The sequence below is a fragment of the Cokeromyces recurvatus genome (assembly GCF_025118155.1).
Source record: "Cokeromyces recurvatus strain NRRL 2243 chromosome Unknown BX663scaffold_19, whole genome shotgun sequence".
Taxonomy (NCBI): domain Eukaryota; kingdom Fungi; phylum Mucoromycota; class Mucoromycetes; order Mucorales; family Mucoraceae; genus Cokeromyces; species Cokeromyces recurvatus.
The window spans coordinates 345,689-359,482 of NW_026251405.1; the positions used below are offsets into that span (position 1 = coordinate 345,689).

The 13,794-nt window shown below is 30.9% G+C and overlaps 7 protein-coding genes across 7 annotated transcripts; 4 read left to right on the forward strand and 3 right to left on the reverse strand.

The window, feature by feature from the left end:
• Positions 1-403: 403 nt before the first annotated feature.
• On the forward strand, positions 404-1,997 carry BX663DRAFT_553445 (Bystin-domain-containing protein; the record flags this gene model as incomplete). The annotated part of the gene is made up of 4 exons (XM_051531450.1): positions 404-559; positions 678-772; positions 845-1,126; positions 1,226-1,997. The coding sequence occupies 4 exons, from the start codon at positions 404-406 to the stop codon at positions 1,995-1,997; spliced, it is 1,305 nt and encodes a 434-aa protein (XP_051381197.1).
• A 690-nt stretch (positions 1,998-2,687) lies between these two features.
• On the reverse strand, positions 2,688-4,608 carry BX663DRAFT_437843 (kinase-like domain-containing protein; the record flags this gene model as incomplete). Its single annotated transcript, XM_051523249.1, has 2 exons — positions 2,688-3,527; positions 3,640-4,608. 2 exons carry the CDS (start codon positions 4,606-4,608, stop codon positions 2,688-2,690), a joined length of 1,809 nt encoding a protein of 602 aa, XP_051381198.1.
• A 550-nt stretch (positions 4,609-5,158) lies between these two features.
• Positions 5,159-7,068, reverse strand: BX663DRAFT_515290 (uncharacterized protein). Its single transcript, XM_051528417.1, has 4 exons — positions 6,714-7,068; positions 6,084-6,649; positions 5,857-6,025; positions 5,159-5,790 (listed from the first exon to the last, which is right to left on the reverse strand). The coding sequence occupies exons 1-4, from the start codon at positions 7,026-7,028 to the stop codon at positions 5,419-5,421; spliced, it is 1,422 nt and encodes a 473-aa protein (XP_051381199.1). The 5' UTR covers positions 7,029-7,068; the 3' UTR covers positions 5,159-5,418.
• A 539-nt stretch (positions 7,069-7,607) lies between these two features.
• BX663DRAFT_515294 (SH3 domain-containing protein) lies at positions 7,608-8,730 on the forward strand. The gene is made up of 3 exons (XM_051528418.1): positions 7,608-8,105; positions 8,167-8,561; positions 8,632-8,730. Exons 1-3 carry the CDS (start codon positions 7,660-7,662, stop codon positions 8,661-8,663), a joined length of 873 nt encoding a protein of 290 aa, XP_051381200.1. The 5' UTR covers positions 7,608-7,659; the 3' UTR covers positions 8,664-8,730.
• Positions 8,731-8,760: 30 nt separating this feature from the next.
• Positions 8,761-9,445, reverse strand: BX663DRAFT_531986 (uncharacterized protein; the record flags this gene model as incomplete). The annotated part of the gene is made up of 3 exons (XM_051530420.1): positions 8,761-8,895; positions 8,962-8,996; positions 9,109-9,445. The coding sequence occupies 3 exons, from the start codon at positions 9,443-9,445 to the stop codon at positions 8,761-8,763; spliced, it is 507 nt and encodes a 168-aa protein (XP_051381201.1).
• Positions 9,446-9,662: 217 nt separating this feature from the next.
• Positions 9,663-11,696, forward strand: BX663DRAFT_487795 (uncharacterized protein; the record flags this gene model as incomplete). Its single annotated transcript, XM_051524776.1, has 1 exon — positions 9,663-11,696. One exon carries the CDS (start codon positions 9,663-9,665, stop codon positions 11,694-11,696), a length of 2,034 nt encoding a protein of 677 aa, XP_051381202.1.
• A 177-nt stretch (positions 11,697-11,873) lies between these two features.
• BX663DRAFT_531987 (serine/threonine-protein phosphatase PP-Z1) lies at positions 11,874-13,495 on the forward strand (the record flags this gene model as incomplete). Its single annotated transcript, XM_051530421.1, has 4 exons — positions 11,874-12,293; positions 12,539-13,051; positions 13,138-13,346; positions 13,408-13,495. The coding sequence occupies 4 exons, from the start codon at positions 11,874-11,876 to the stop codon at positions 13,493-13,495; spliced, it is 1,230 nt and encodes a 409-aa protein (XP_051381203.1).
• Positions 13,496-13,794: the final 299 nt, after the last annotated feature.

Below are 13,794 nucleotides of genomic sequence, written 5' to 3' on the forward strand. Positions count from 1 at the left end.
GTGTGTAATCTTTATGTTATACCCCCACCCCCTAATTCCCCCCTCTTTTCTTTTTATAATTATAATAGTTATACTAATCAATAAATTTTTTTTTCTTAAAGAAAACACTATTCTAATTAAGCTTTATCTTTGTCTAACAAACTTGCGGATCAATGCAAGTATCCCCTTTTCCAAAATAAAATAAAATAGTAGCAGGATCTGTAAAAGTAGTCACAAACGGTCACAAGCCTCTTTTTTTTTTTTTTTTTTTTTTTTTTTTTAAAAAAACATCCTTTAATGTCAAAAAAAAAGGTTCATATAAATCAATATCCCTTTTTATTTTATTTTTTTTTCTCACAAGATAAACAAGTTATTTAGATAAGCTTATTTATATATTGTTTTACTTTATTGTTTGTATATATAAATGGGAAAAGAATCAAGTAAATCAAAGGCTGGTCGTCCTCAACGTCATGACCCTTTACATGTCCAATTAGCAGACATTCCTGAAAATAATTTACTGAAAAAGGCACCTCGTCAAAAATTCATCGATCGTAATAATAGAGCAGAAAATGAAGGAGAGGTAAGAAATAAAAAAAAAATAAAAATAAAAAAGTTAGATAAATTTTATCTCTTTTTCCTTTTTTTTTTAAGAAAAAGATGTGGCTCATTATTATTGTTTTTTTTGTTGTTGTTAAAAGGAATATCTTGATGCTAAATTATCTAAAAAAATTTTAAAAATTGCCAGAGAACAACAAGAGCAGATTGAAAAGGCAGAACAAGATGAAGAAGAAAGGTATCAGCGTTAAATATAAAGAAAAAAAAAGATTATTTTATGCATGGAAATCCTAATATTTTAAAATTGTAGAGATGCGATCAAGAAAAAATTTCCTTTAGGTTTTGATCCCGACGAAGAAGAGATTGAAGAAATCGATCAATATGCTGATTATGAAGCGTTAGAAATTGATGCTGCGGATGCTGATCTTTTAGACAAATTTTTACCTAGTGCACCTAGAGAAAAGAAAACGTTAGCAGATTTAATTATGGAAAAAATCAACGAAAAAAATGCAGCAGAAGGACGTGAGGCGATTGAACGAGAAGATGAATTATCTCCTTCAATGAATCCAAAAGTAGTTGAAGTATATACAAAGTAAAATTAGATAGAGAAAGATGTATTATGTAGATATTTTTTATTTATTTATTTATTTACTCTATAAATATATGTATATATATACATTTTTTTATAAAGGGTGGGGCAATTATTAAGTCGTTATAAATCAGGTAAATTACCCAAGGCATTCAAGATTATTCCATCCTTAGGCAACTGGGAAGAAATCTTATACTTGACATCACCTGAAACATGGACTCCTCATGCTACTTATGAAGCTACACGTATGTTTGTTTCCAACTTGAAAGCAAAACAAGTTCAACGCTTTTTATCATTTGTCTTGCTGGATCGTGTTCGTGAAGATATTGCAGAAAATAAGAAACTAAGTTATCACCTTTATTTAGCCCTCAAAAAGGCACTTTATAAACCTGCTGCTTTCTTTAAGGGTATCTTGTTCCCACTCTGTGAGTCTGGTAATTGTACTTTAAAGGAAGCTGCCATCGTAGGTAGTGTCCTGGCCAAGGTCTCTATCCCTGTCTTGCATTCATCTGCTGCTCTTTTGAGATTAGCAGAGATGGATTATACAGGTCCCAACTCTCTCTTTATTCGTATCTTGTTGGATAAAAAATATGCTTTACCCTTTAAAGTGGTTGATGCCTTGGTGATGCATTTTGCACGTTTCATGAACGACCCTCGTGATATGCCTGTTCTCTGGCATCAATCCATGCTTGTCTTTGCTCAACGTTATAAACAGGATTTGGTAGGTGAGCAAAAGGATATCCTTTTAGAAGTCATGAAGAAGAAATATCATGCAGGTATTTCACCTGAAGTTCGTCGTGAAATTGTTCATTCAACTGCAAGAGATGACATGTTGACTGAAAAGGATGACGATGATATTATGATGATGGACTAAAAAAAAAAAAATCAGTTTATTAATTTGCGTATGTATACAGCTTTTTTTTTCTTCTTCTTTTTATGTTATTATGATTTGTCTTTTATATATACATATAAATATATTTATATATAAGCTATCTCTCTCACTCACTCTCTCTTTCTCTCTATCCCCCCCTTTTTTTTTTGCACTTTATAACAAGATAATAAAATACGAAACAATATATATATGTATATATATGTATATATATTTATATGGATATGTGTAGAAAGGGCTTTATTTTTGAATAAAATTATTATTAATAATAGATATAATATATAAAAACGGGGGGAAAAGAGGATGACTAAAACTAAGCTGGTTGATATTATAACATAGCGGATGATGATGATGAAGGAGGAGGAGGAGGAGAATGTTGCATGGAATGAGGTGGAGATATAGAATAGGATTGTGGATTAGATGATGCAGCTAATCTTTTACCTTTCAACATATTCTTTAATGCTCTTAAAGCAAATACAGTTAAGCCAATACCTGCCCAATCTTCGTCATGTAAATCACGTAAATCTCCTACAGTCATAATATCCTGATTTTGTAATTTTCTTGCCCATTCATGTGCCTTATCTAAACTTCGATGTGATGCTTGAGCACAATCTTCTACAAATACATTAATATCGGTATCATCAGAGTATTCTAAGAAAATAAAATCAATGAGAGTTAGATATACAATTTATATATGTATATGTATATGTATATGTATATGGAGAGAGAGAGAGAGAGGGAAGGAGAGAAAAGGAAATCAATCCTATTGTAAAGTATATATTTACCATCTAATATATGATTTACAAGTCTTTCTCTTTCTCGCTCATCCAGCATATGCCCATTATGACTAGATGAAATGGTCATATTAGCCAAGGTATCCGATAACAAAGGTTTCTTTGTAAGGTGGTATTCATCATCCACAAGTGTAGAAGTGGGTGATCTTAGTTCCTCCAGATCTCTTAAATTCCTCAGAGCTTCACGATATCGATTTTCAGCCGCCCTTGCCCTATTTTCAAAATCTTCACATTTTTGTTCAATCTCATGTACACGATCCGTAGCATGATTCAAATCCTGACGTGTTCTCTCTAATTCACTGCGGATATCACTTTCCCTTCGCCAAACTGACCTTCTGACTTGTTCTGCCTGTTCTGACTCGGATGGTTTATCGATATCTCTCAAGATACGATTGATTTCCTTTGTGATATGATGTTGATAACGTTCTGGTAAAACTTGTTCTTCAATCATCTCTCGCACCACTTCCTCTGCTGTATCAGACTCTACATTGAAATCAAATTTAACAGAAAGTTTATCCATCCCTTTGAAAACGACTTGTAACGTAAGATGAACATTATCTGGATCAGCGGCGAGGAGAACGACATCTGGTTCGACAGCTAAAAATGAATGTTCTAGAATCTCTTGTGCAGACATACGTTCATCTTCACTACTTAGGCAATTTTCAATGACACTTAAGACTTCAGGGTTTTGTACTTTCATTAAACAAACAGGTTTAACGCCCTTTTTTTTAAAAAAAAAGAATAATCATGATAATGATAAAAAAAAAAAAATCAGTACAGTTCTAATTCTGATTGTTTCCTCTTCCTTTTCCTTCTCCTTTTTTTTTTCTTACCGCTGACACTTTTTTATAAATTTGAGCAGCATTCTTACATTCTCCATAAGGATATTCCCCAGTGGCCATTTCCAATAAACACATTCCAAAGGCATAAATATCGACTTTTTCATTATACCCTTGTTCCTCATACATTTCTGGGGCCATAAACTCGGGAGTTCCGATCAATGTATATTTCTTACCTAATTTCATCTCTGCTGTACCCATATCACCAATCTTCACTTCACCATGTGCTCCATTAATAAAGATATTATCACACTTGATATCCCGATGAATAATGGGTGGGTTATGACCATGCAAATAAGCTAAACCTTTTAAAATCTGGCGTGACCAACGTTTGATGATCTTGAGGTTGGGTAAAGGAGTCAATTTCCTGATATACTCACGCAAGGTTCCCGACGTCATAAGTTCAGTAATAAAGATGAATTCATTGTCACCATACCAGGCATCATGAAATGCAATGATGTTTGGATGACGAACTGACTTTAGAATTTGAATTTCGTGTTCGAGGTCCTTGTTGTTTGGAGAATGTAAAGTCTGTTGCATTGTATTCCAAGCGACCTCATACCCTTCCTCTCGGTCAATAGCCTTATAGACGACTTTATAAGCCCCCTTACCGAGTAAAGTATTGAGTTTCACATAACGTTCATTAGGCGAAACTTCAACAATTTTTTCCGAGTCATGAGAGCCCGATTGATCATTAATATCATGAGATAAAGAATAATTGTCTATCGTTGGACGAAATGAGGTAGTAGTTGGGAAATTAGTATAGTCAAGTTGAGAATTAGAAGGAGAGACGATGATGTCGTTGTTGTTACTGATGGTTTGAGTAAGTGGAGCATAATAATTAGAATTTTCTTCATAATTATCCATTATATCTGGACTAAAGCTTATATGTAAACTATTATTTTGTTCGATAGGTGGTTGCTGCTGCTGCTGCTGTTGTTGTTGTTGTTGTTCAAAAGACATTTATGTATGTTTGTATGAATATATAAATAAATAAATAAATATATAAATGTGTGTATATTTGTTTTGAAGAGGGGGAGGAGGAAAAGCTGAAAAAAAAAGAAGAAGAGAGAATAAACAATAAATAGAGACTATATATGTCTTATTCTATAAATGACATATAATATATGTATGTATGTATGTATTTGCTATTATGCAGTTAATGTATATAATATAATAAAGAAAAAGAAGTAGAAGAAATGAAATGAAATGAAATGAAATAAAAAAAAATTATAATATAATGTAACAGCAGTGATAATAGTAGTCCGCTTATAAATAATACAACACAAATATACACATACACACACACGCACACGCACACGCACACACGCAAAAAAAGGAGTTTTTTTTTTTTTTTTTTTTTTTTTTTTTTTTTTTTTTAATAAAAAAAAAGGAAACATTATAATAATTTAATTGGATGGTTTTCTGACATGACTATAATATACTTTTTTTTTTTGGAACAAGAGATAATATGCTATAATACTTTATAAAGAATAAAAATGGATTTTGACATATTTTATCAACTTGTTTTATATATTGAAACCGGGATAGATTATTAATCATCTAGGAAAGTATCTTTGTAAGAAACCCTTTATTACTACTTGGTTGAAAGAAATAAACCAATCATAATTAAAAACAAAATTATTATGACGAAATAGTCAAATCATTTAATAATGACATAAGTTACTTAATTTATAATAATTACACGTCTTTGCTTACATAATAATAGACCATATTAAATGAAGGAAATAGAGTGGGGGTGGGTATAGTAGTTTATAATAACACAGCTTCTTTTTCTTGATCTTCTTCTTGTCTTTTTGGAAAAAGAAGGGTGGTTGTAGAGGGATTAAATGATGATAAAAGGGTTTGAAGTCGTAATAATTCGGATTGAGTATCAATTGGCTGAGTTATAATGATAGATGACGATGATGGTTTCTCTTTAATAATTGAATTTAATTCTTCTTCTAGTTCTTCTTGATTTGTTGTATTAGAAAAGATCTCTTCATTTCCCATTTGAAGTGCTTCTTCTATTTGTTTATGTTCATTTAATGTATCTTGTAGACTTTCAAATGTTTTATCCACATTTCCTTTTAATGACAAGATTGATTTTAATAGATTAGCTCCTGTATTAAATGCTTCAACCACCTATTTGCATTTAATTAGTTAGTGAGTGAGTGAGTCGGTGTATATATGATTATTCAGTTTACTTACTTGTATATCATTTTGGGCAGATCCAATCTTTAATAACATTGTTTCCATTGTTTCTAATGTCTTTAATCTTTGTTCAAGTAAATAATCGATCTTTTTTTTCTTTTTTAACATGTACATGGCTTGAAGTTTATGATTTTCTTGATAATGTTCTCTTGTTAATTGAATGAATCTAATATAAAAAAAATCATTATCAAACTAATGTTGTTAATAAATTACTTCTTTCTTACTCTTCAGACTTCATTTGTAATTCATTCACTTGTTCATGTAAAATAGCACATGTCATTTTTAATTTAATGATAGCTTTATCATTTGCTGTTATTTTAGTTTTATTCTTATTATTCTCAAGTCCCTCATTTCTTTCTGGAAATTTGATAATCGTTATTGATTCATGATTCATTATAGCTATGCCATATCTATGATTTAAATATCCAAGTAAAAGCCATAAATCAATATGACTGAGTTGTATAATTGTTTCTTGATGACATGTTAATAGTCCATATTCTTCTTTAAATTCTTTAAACGTAAACAAGTTATCAAGTGAATCACATAAAGGCTTTTGATAATGTTTATGAATAATCATTTTAGCATATTCTTGAATAGTTGGTAAAACAACGTAAATAGATAGATTAGGTAATACTCTATTTTTCTTAAAAGAAGGTATAAAGTAAGAAGTAAACCATTGAAACCAATGACTACTGCTACTGCTACTATTATTTATGGCGTATTCAATTGGATATCGTTTTTTATATTCTTTTAGTGTCAATAAATCCTTGGTTCGATTTACCATTTCCTCCTAGATATACATAAATATAACTATCTAATCTATAGTAAATTTGTGCGTAGTAGTATTCACTTACAATAACAATATCTAATGAAAGTGATTTCCCCTTCTTGGGTCTATAAAATAATTCACCGAGTTCTTGTTGATCAAGCAAGCAAGCAGACTCATGAGCGGATAAATATCCATGTAAATTACAATCAAGTATAACTGCTCTCCAATAATTAACATTGGCATCATAACCATATGGATTTAATATTTTTAATTTAGAGAAATCAGAATATAAAGACAATAAGCGATCTGTTGTTTTTTCTTGATCAAAATCAACATATTGTGATGAAAGATAATCTTGTAGTCTTTTAATTCTTTCTGAAAGTGAATTAGTATTATTCATTATTCTACTAATTTTAGTAGTTGAAAGAAGAAAAAAAAAAAGGACACATGAATAACAATAACAGCTGTGTTGTAAAGTTCAATATCTTTTGGATAAAAGAAAATAAAACTCAGTTCAATAATATGAAATAGTAGTATCTTTGTCAATGAATAACAAGTCACTTTTATATATATAAAAAGTATATTATGTAATAAATAAGGATGAGGACTAAGCTTGGTCGATGTTGTAGTGTTCGTTCCTAAATTTAATTGTTCTAAACTATAAAGAAAAAAAAATGGACAAGCTTCCACTTTTCGAATAAAATAATATATAATTTTTTTTTTTTTTGCTTGGAACAAAAAGTCTTTTTTTTTTCTTTATTGCAAATTACAGGGCCTCATTCAGTGATCTTGGTAACATTTTACTACATTTAAAGGGAAAAGAAGACAGAATTCAGAATTTTAAGTTTGTTGCTATTATATGCAAAAGACCAAGAAATGGAAAAATTAAAGTTCCGAATCACATAGAGTAAATATTATTTTCCGAATAATTATAAATATACATCTGAAACTTCTCTATTAATTTCTTTTATCTTCATTTTTTATTTTTATTTTTATTTTTTTTTCTTTCTTTCTCATTTATTTCACTAATAATGTCTGAAAAGGCCTTTGCAGAGCACATTCTTTATTCAATTCGTAAAGAATTGGAACTTTTAAAGACTCATCATTATATTGAGCCTCAAACTTACAATGAAATATTAAATATGTTACCTAAAGATGTCAATAATATGAACCGTGGGTATTCAACACCTGCTGCTAAGCATAGTTTTTCAGGCACCACCATGCCTTCTCCTACTGCTAATGATGCTATTTCTTCTAATAACGGTATGCCTCCACCACCTTCTTATGAAGATAGTCGTAATAAACTTGGAACTGCGGAAGCACTTTATGATTATCGTGGTGAAAATCCTAGTACCGACTTGGATCTTAAGCAGGGTGATATTATTCAATTAGTTGAATTTGTGAATAACGATTGGTGGAAAGGTACAGTAAACGGTAAGACTGGTATTTTCCCTAGCAACTATGTTAAGAAAATAGAGTAAGTATCCTTCCTCCTTTTTTTTTTTTATTTTACCAGGGATTTATGTTAATAATAATAGGTCACCAATGAATGAAAAAAAGTCTTTAAACTCTACTCCTCCTCCTCCTCCTCCTTCTGAAAGAGATAGCTATGGTAGTTATACATCTTCTCCTTTACCACCTAAACAAGATTCCTATAACTATCCTCCCCCTCCCCCTCAACAATATAATAGTTATACTCCCCCTCCTCCTCAGGCCACAACTTACACTCCTCCTCCTCCTCCTCAAGCCACAACCTATACTCCCCCTCCTCCTCAACAAATGAGTTATGCTCCACCACCTGTTCAACAAGTAGCAAGTACTTCTTCTGCTCCCGCAGCTGTAGAAGGTCAACATGAAAGTAAATTTTCAACTTTTGGTAAAAAACTCGCTGAAAATGTAGCTAGTTCTGCTACTTGGGGCTTTGGTGCTACAAGTAAGTGAATATGCTTTTTTTTTTTTATGAGCATGTATTAGAAAACTAATTTCTTTGTTTATTATTTTAGTTGGCAGTAATGTTGCAAACTCTATATTCTAAGAAGCAATTCATACCATTAATACTCTTGATAGAAATTATAGTCATTTTAAAAAAAAAATAAAAATCATAAACATAAAAATTATATTTTTTTTCCAACTTAATGTTCATTAATTATTCTTGTTGTAGATGGAAAATCTCGTTCTTGAACAAGTTGAATTATATGATTATTTAATTTAAATTGATCTAGTATTTTAGTAGGAATCTCATGAGCTCCTCTTACTTTACCAATACACTAAATATGTATTATAAAAAGAATTAAAATAAATAAATAAAATAAAAAGTTCTTTCTATCACTTACTTTAGATGAGCCACACCAGCAATCAAATGCTTGAGCTATAATCAGAACAACAAAACAAAAAAAAAAATCCATATTAGTTACATTAGTTTGTAAAAAAAAAAAAGGCTCTGTTCATATATCTTTTATGAATGGATTGCATTTATTTACCCATATCCCATTCGGTAGAAGGATAGAAAAATAAAAGCTCATCCCCTATATGAACATCTCTAAGCGCAATGAGCTCTAATTGACTAACATCAAGAAAAGTATTAGGATCACAGGAATGGTTCAAATAAAGTAAATCACTATTTAATTCAACATGTTCATTAGCTGAAATTTGTACGGATGAATAACGCTTGGGACCTGGTACTATTAATCCTTTCAAGTCGACTATAACTTGATCTTTTTTAAATTCACATTCTGCAACAAGTTTACTGGTAAAAGAATCGGAATTTCCTTGATGAACTACTTTAAAAAGGCCGGGATGAGAGGGAGGAGCTAACATGATGGTACCTAGATAAACAAATCTTCCTACCAGTAACCCTATCTTTATTATTACAAAAAAAAAAAAAAGGACTAACTGAGTTTAAAATCGTGAGTTCGCATAATAGAAATTTAACAAATCAAAAAAACATATCGAAAAAAAAAATAGATGTGTGTGTTAAAAATACAATACTACTACTTTATTTTCATTTTTCTTTTTTTTTTTCTTATAAAAAAAAATGTTCAACAATGGTATTCAAATTCAACATGATGACTTCACTGAACTGCCTTCTCTAGTTGATAACTTTTTTGAAGGTTGGCCATCTAATAAACAAAAAGACGTTCATGATTCTCATGATGATTTATCAAGTGAGGAAACAAGCAGTTATAGTACAGATGATGATCCAGATTTACAGTCCAAAAGAAGAAATAGTGTACAACTAGGACATGAAGTGATGAATGAATTAGTAGAGAATGATAATGTAGCAAAAGCAGTTCATATCCTTCAAAGGGCTATTGATCATCTTCAAATGACTCAAACAGGGGATGGTAGGCAAGTCTCCAAGATTTATTCTCAAATTATCAAGTTACTTTGTGACAAGAATATAATTAAGATTGTCAATGAATTATCATCTTCTTCATCTAATGATGATGATGGAGTAAAAGAAGATATAAATCAATCCATTATATGGCGTTTATTTACAAAGGTAGTTGAAGCAGGTTATGTATTAGAAAGAGAGGCTCATTTGGCAGTAGTAAAGATGCTAGTAGATAAACATCAGACAAGTTTAGCACTTCAAGCTATCTATACTTTACCAAGACAAGAGTGGGATACTGCTTGTTATCGAACAGCTATTTTACTTCATCTCATGCAAGAACCTCAACCACAGATACAAGAGGCCCAGGGCCTATTAACAGATTATGGGAAACCTTACTTGGAATTCGCGAACCCGATAGCACCTCAACAGTTACCTCCTATTCGTAGGGAGATGCCACTCATGGATCAGGTAACTGAACAAGATCACTTCAAGTTATGGATGTTCTATCAAGCAGCCCTTAGTGATGCAGATCGAGAATGGCATCATCAAAAGTTAATCTATGAGAAAGAAAGAAAAGAGGTATGGACTCAAGAGGAGAGCCATACGGAGATGATCAAGAATTGGGCCATGGATCAACTTCTTCATCTTGAGACAAGACGACAGCAAATAGATAGGAAAGGTATTGAGAATGACAATACAATGATTTTTGTAGCTATTCGAAACAATCAATTTGAGTATGGTTGGCAAATTTATAAGTCAATGAAGGATTCAATAAATGAAGCTACTCCTTATGTTATCATGCATTTATGTTGGATGGCCTTTAGAGAGATACCAATCATGCATATATCACGCCGTACACATTGGGAAGCACGCGCATGGTCTGTCTATTCACGATTTATGTGTTCTGAATATTTACATCCAGAGGAATCTAAGGAGATGCCAGGGTTCTTACACGATATTCTCTCTATCGCTGCTAATAGTCCTGAGGGGATCACGAGGACAGTACAGGATAAAAGGAAAAGGGCTCGATATACAAAATGTATGACTGTTTATCAATTATTAGTACGTCTTCAATTAGATACACTTTTATGCCATAATCAAGTATTAGAACCTATCTTATGTACGCTTTTATATGAATGTAAAGGATCTTCAAGTCAGATTGTACATATGTGTAATAAAGGATTTGAAATATGGGATAGAAAGTTAGATATTTCAAGACATCATCATTATCAACCTTGTTCATATTCTATAATTTGGAGTCTTTTAATTTTATGTCTGAAATCAGGAAGTGAAGATAATTTTGATAAGTTACTTCGATACTTGATAACTAAAAGAGAGAAAGAGTTAAGGACAGAAGAAGCTAGTTTACCTTCATCTCTCTTAGCACCTGTACAAGCATTTCATGATACTTTTATTTGCTATAAAGGATGTTATTTTTATGAATACATGTTTCGTATTGTAGAATTTACAGATCAAAAAAAGGAACCACTATCTCCTGCTATTTTTATGGATCATTATGGCTTCTTGCATTATGACAATCCTACTGAAGAGAATCATCATTTCTTGAGTAGTCATCATCCTTTACCTACAAATATTAATGAAATTCAATCCATTCCTTTATCTATGATGGCTCTTCATGGTGAAAAGCAAGAGACGGTCCTTAATGATGTAAAGAGGATGTATTATTCTACAAAAAAGGCAAAAGCCCTTATTCGTCACTGCCTTAAAAACTGATCGACATTCAACAATAATAAAGAAAGAAAGAAAAAAAAATTCCCACGTGATGTAGGCATGTATACAGTAATAAAGTTTACATTATAACATCTGCTCTTTTTTTTTTTTTTTTTTTTTTTTCCTTTTTCTCTCTCTCTCTCTTTCTCCTTCTTTTTATTTACATTTATTTATTTTATAATGGGTAATATTTCTTCAAAAAGAAAAAAGCATAATAGACCAAGTATTATGCGAACTGAAGTACCTGATAATGAACTCTCAAATGCAACTGCAACTTCAGTTAATTCTATTCTTGTTAATAATTCAATATCAAAATCAAATGCTATTAGTCAATCTTCAAGCATTCCAAATGCAATTCAACAATTAGAATCTCCACCTTTAAGTCCACAACAAGGAGAGAATCAGCTTACAATCAGTTCACAAAATCAACTAACAGCTACTTCTATACGATCTATTGGTTGGAATTTAGATATTGATGAATGTATTAATCGTCTATTAGACATTGGTATGAAAAATAAAATATCAAAATCAATTTGTTTTCGAAATTCGGAAATTGTTGCTATTTGTCGTGCTGCACAAGAAGTATTTCTTTCTCAGCCTGTAAATTCTTTATTATTCAAGTTGATTATGTAATTATGGTTTATTCACCTTCCCCCCCTTTTTTTTTTGTTAGAGCTTAATAGAATTAAATCCTCCAGTAAAGATATTAGGTGATATTCATGGACAATTCCATGATTTGGTTCGATTATTTGAAATGGTCAGTATAAGGAGACTTTTTTTTTTTTAATCTATATATTTATATTTACATATATGTATTATACTGACTTTATATATAAATTGATAAGGGTGGATTTCCTCCTGATTCAAATTATTTATTTCTTGGTGATTATGTAGATAGAGGCAAACAAGGATTAGAAACTATACTTTTAATGTTTTGTTACAAGATAAAATACCCAGAAAATTTTTTTTTACTAAGAGGCAATCATGAATGTGCAAATGTAACACGAGTTTATGGATTTTATGATGAATGTAAACGAAGGACGAATACTAAAGTATGGAAGACATTTATAGACGTCTTTAATACATTACCTATTGCAGCACTTGTGGCAGGTAAAATATTTTGTGTCCATGGTGGATTGAGTCCATCACTGCATTCCATGAATGATGTTAGAAACATTATGCGGCCTACTGATGTGCCTGAATATGGTCTTTTGAATGATTTACTATGGTCAGATCCATCAGAGTCAGCGTTTGAATGGGAGGATAATGAAAGAGGAGTTTCATATTGCTTTGGAAAAAAAATTGTAAATGAATTCTTGTCTAAACATGATTTAGATTTAGTATGTAGAGCACACATGGTATGTCATGATTCAGAGACTTAATATTCTCTTGTATATATAGACTAACATATATATATATATATATATATATTATTTATAATAAGGTTGTTGAGGATGGATATCAATTCTTTAATGAACGTACTCTAGTTACAGTCTTTAGTGCACCCAATTATTGTGGTGAATTTGATAATTTTGGAGCTATTATGAGCATCAATGAGGAATTATTATGTAGTTTTGAATTATTAACGCCTATGGAGCATCCATCAGCTGCAAAAGTTCAAGAAGCACAGAAGAATAGAGGACGAAGGCTAAGGTAAAGTATTCATTTTTTTTTTTTTTTTTTACTTCTCTAATTATTTATATATCCAATTTAGTCCGCCTATAATTGATCCTTCAGCTGTACTTAAATTAGAAGAAGAAGAGGAAGAAAAAGAAGAACAACAGCAACATATATCTACATAAATATCCCACTATGTATATATGAATACTATCATTTTATTAATTCTACAACAATACAATACATTAATTATCTATATACAAAAGCCAAGTCATATATATTTATAATATTTAAGTCTTTGAAAAGAAAATATTAATCATTATTTTTTTTTCTAATAATATTAAGATAAATAAACCTTTTTATACTGTATATGTAGGAAGATTAAAGATACAAATATGTACTTTTTTGTTTTGTTTGTTAGAATGTATCATCTTGATTCGGACATTCTTCAGTAGAATGTGTATTAAAATGATCACAATTAACA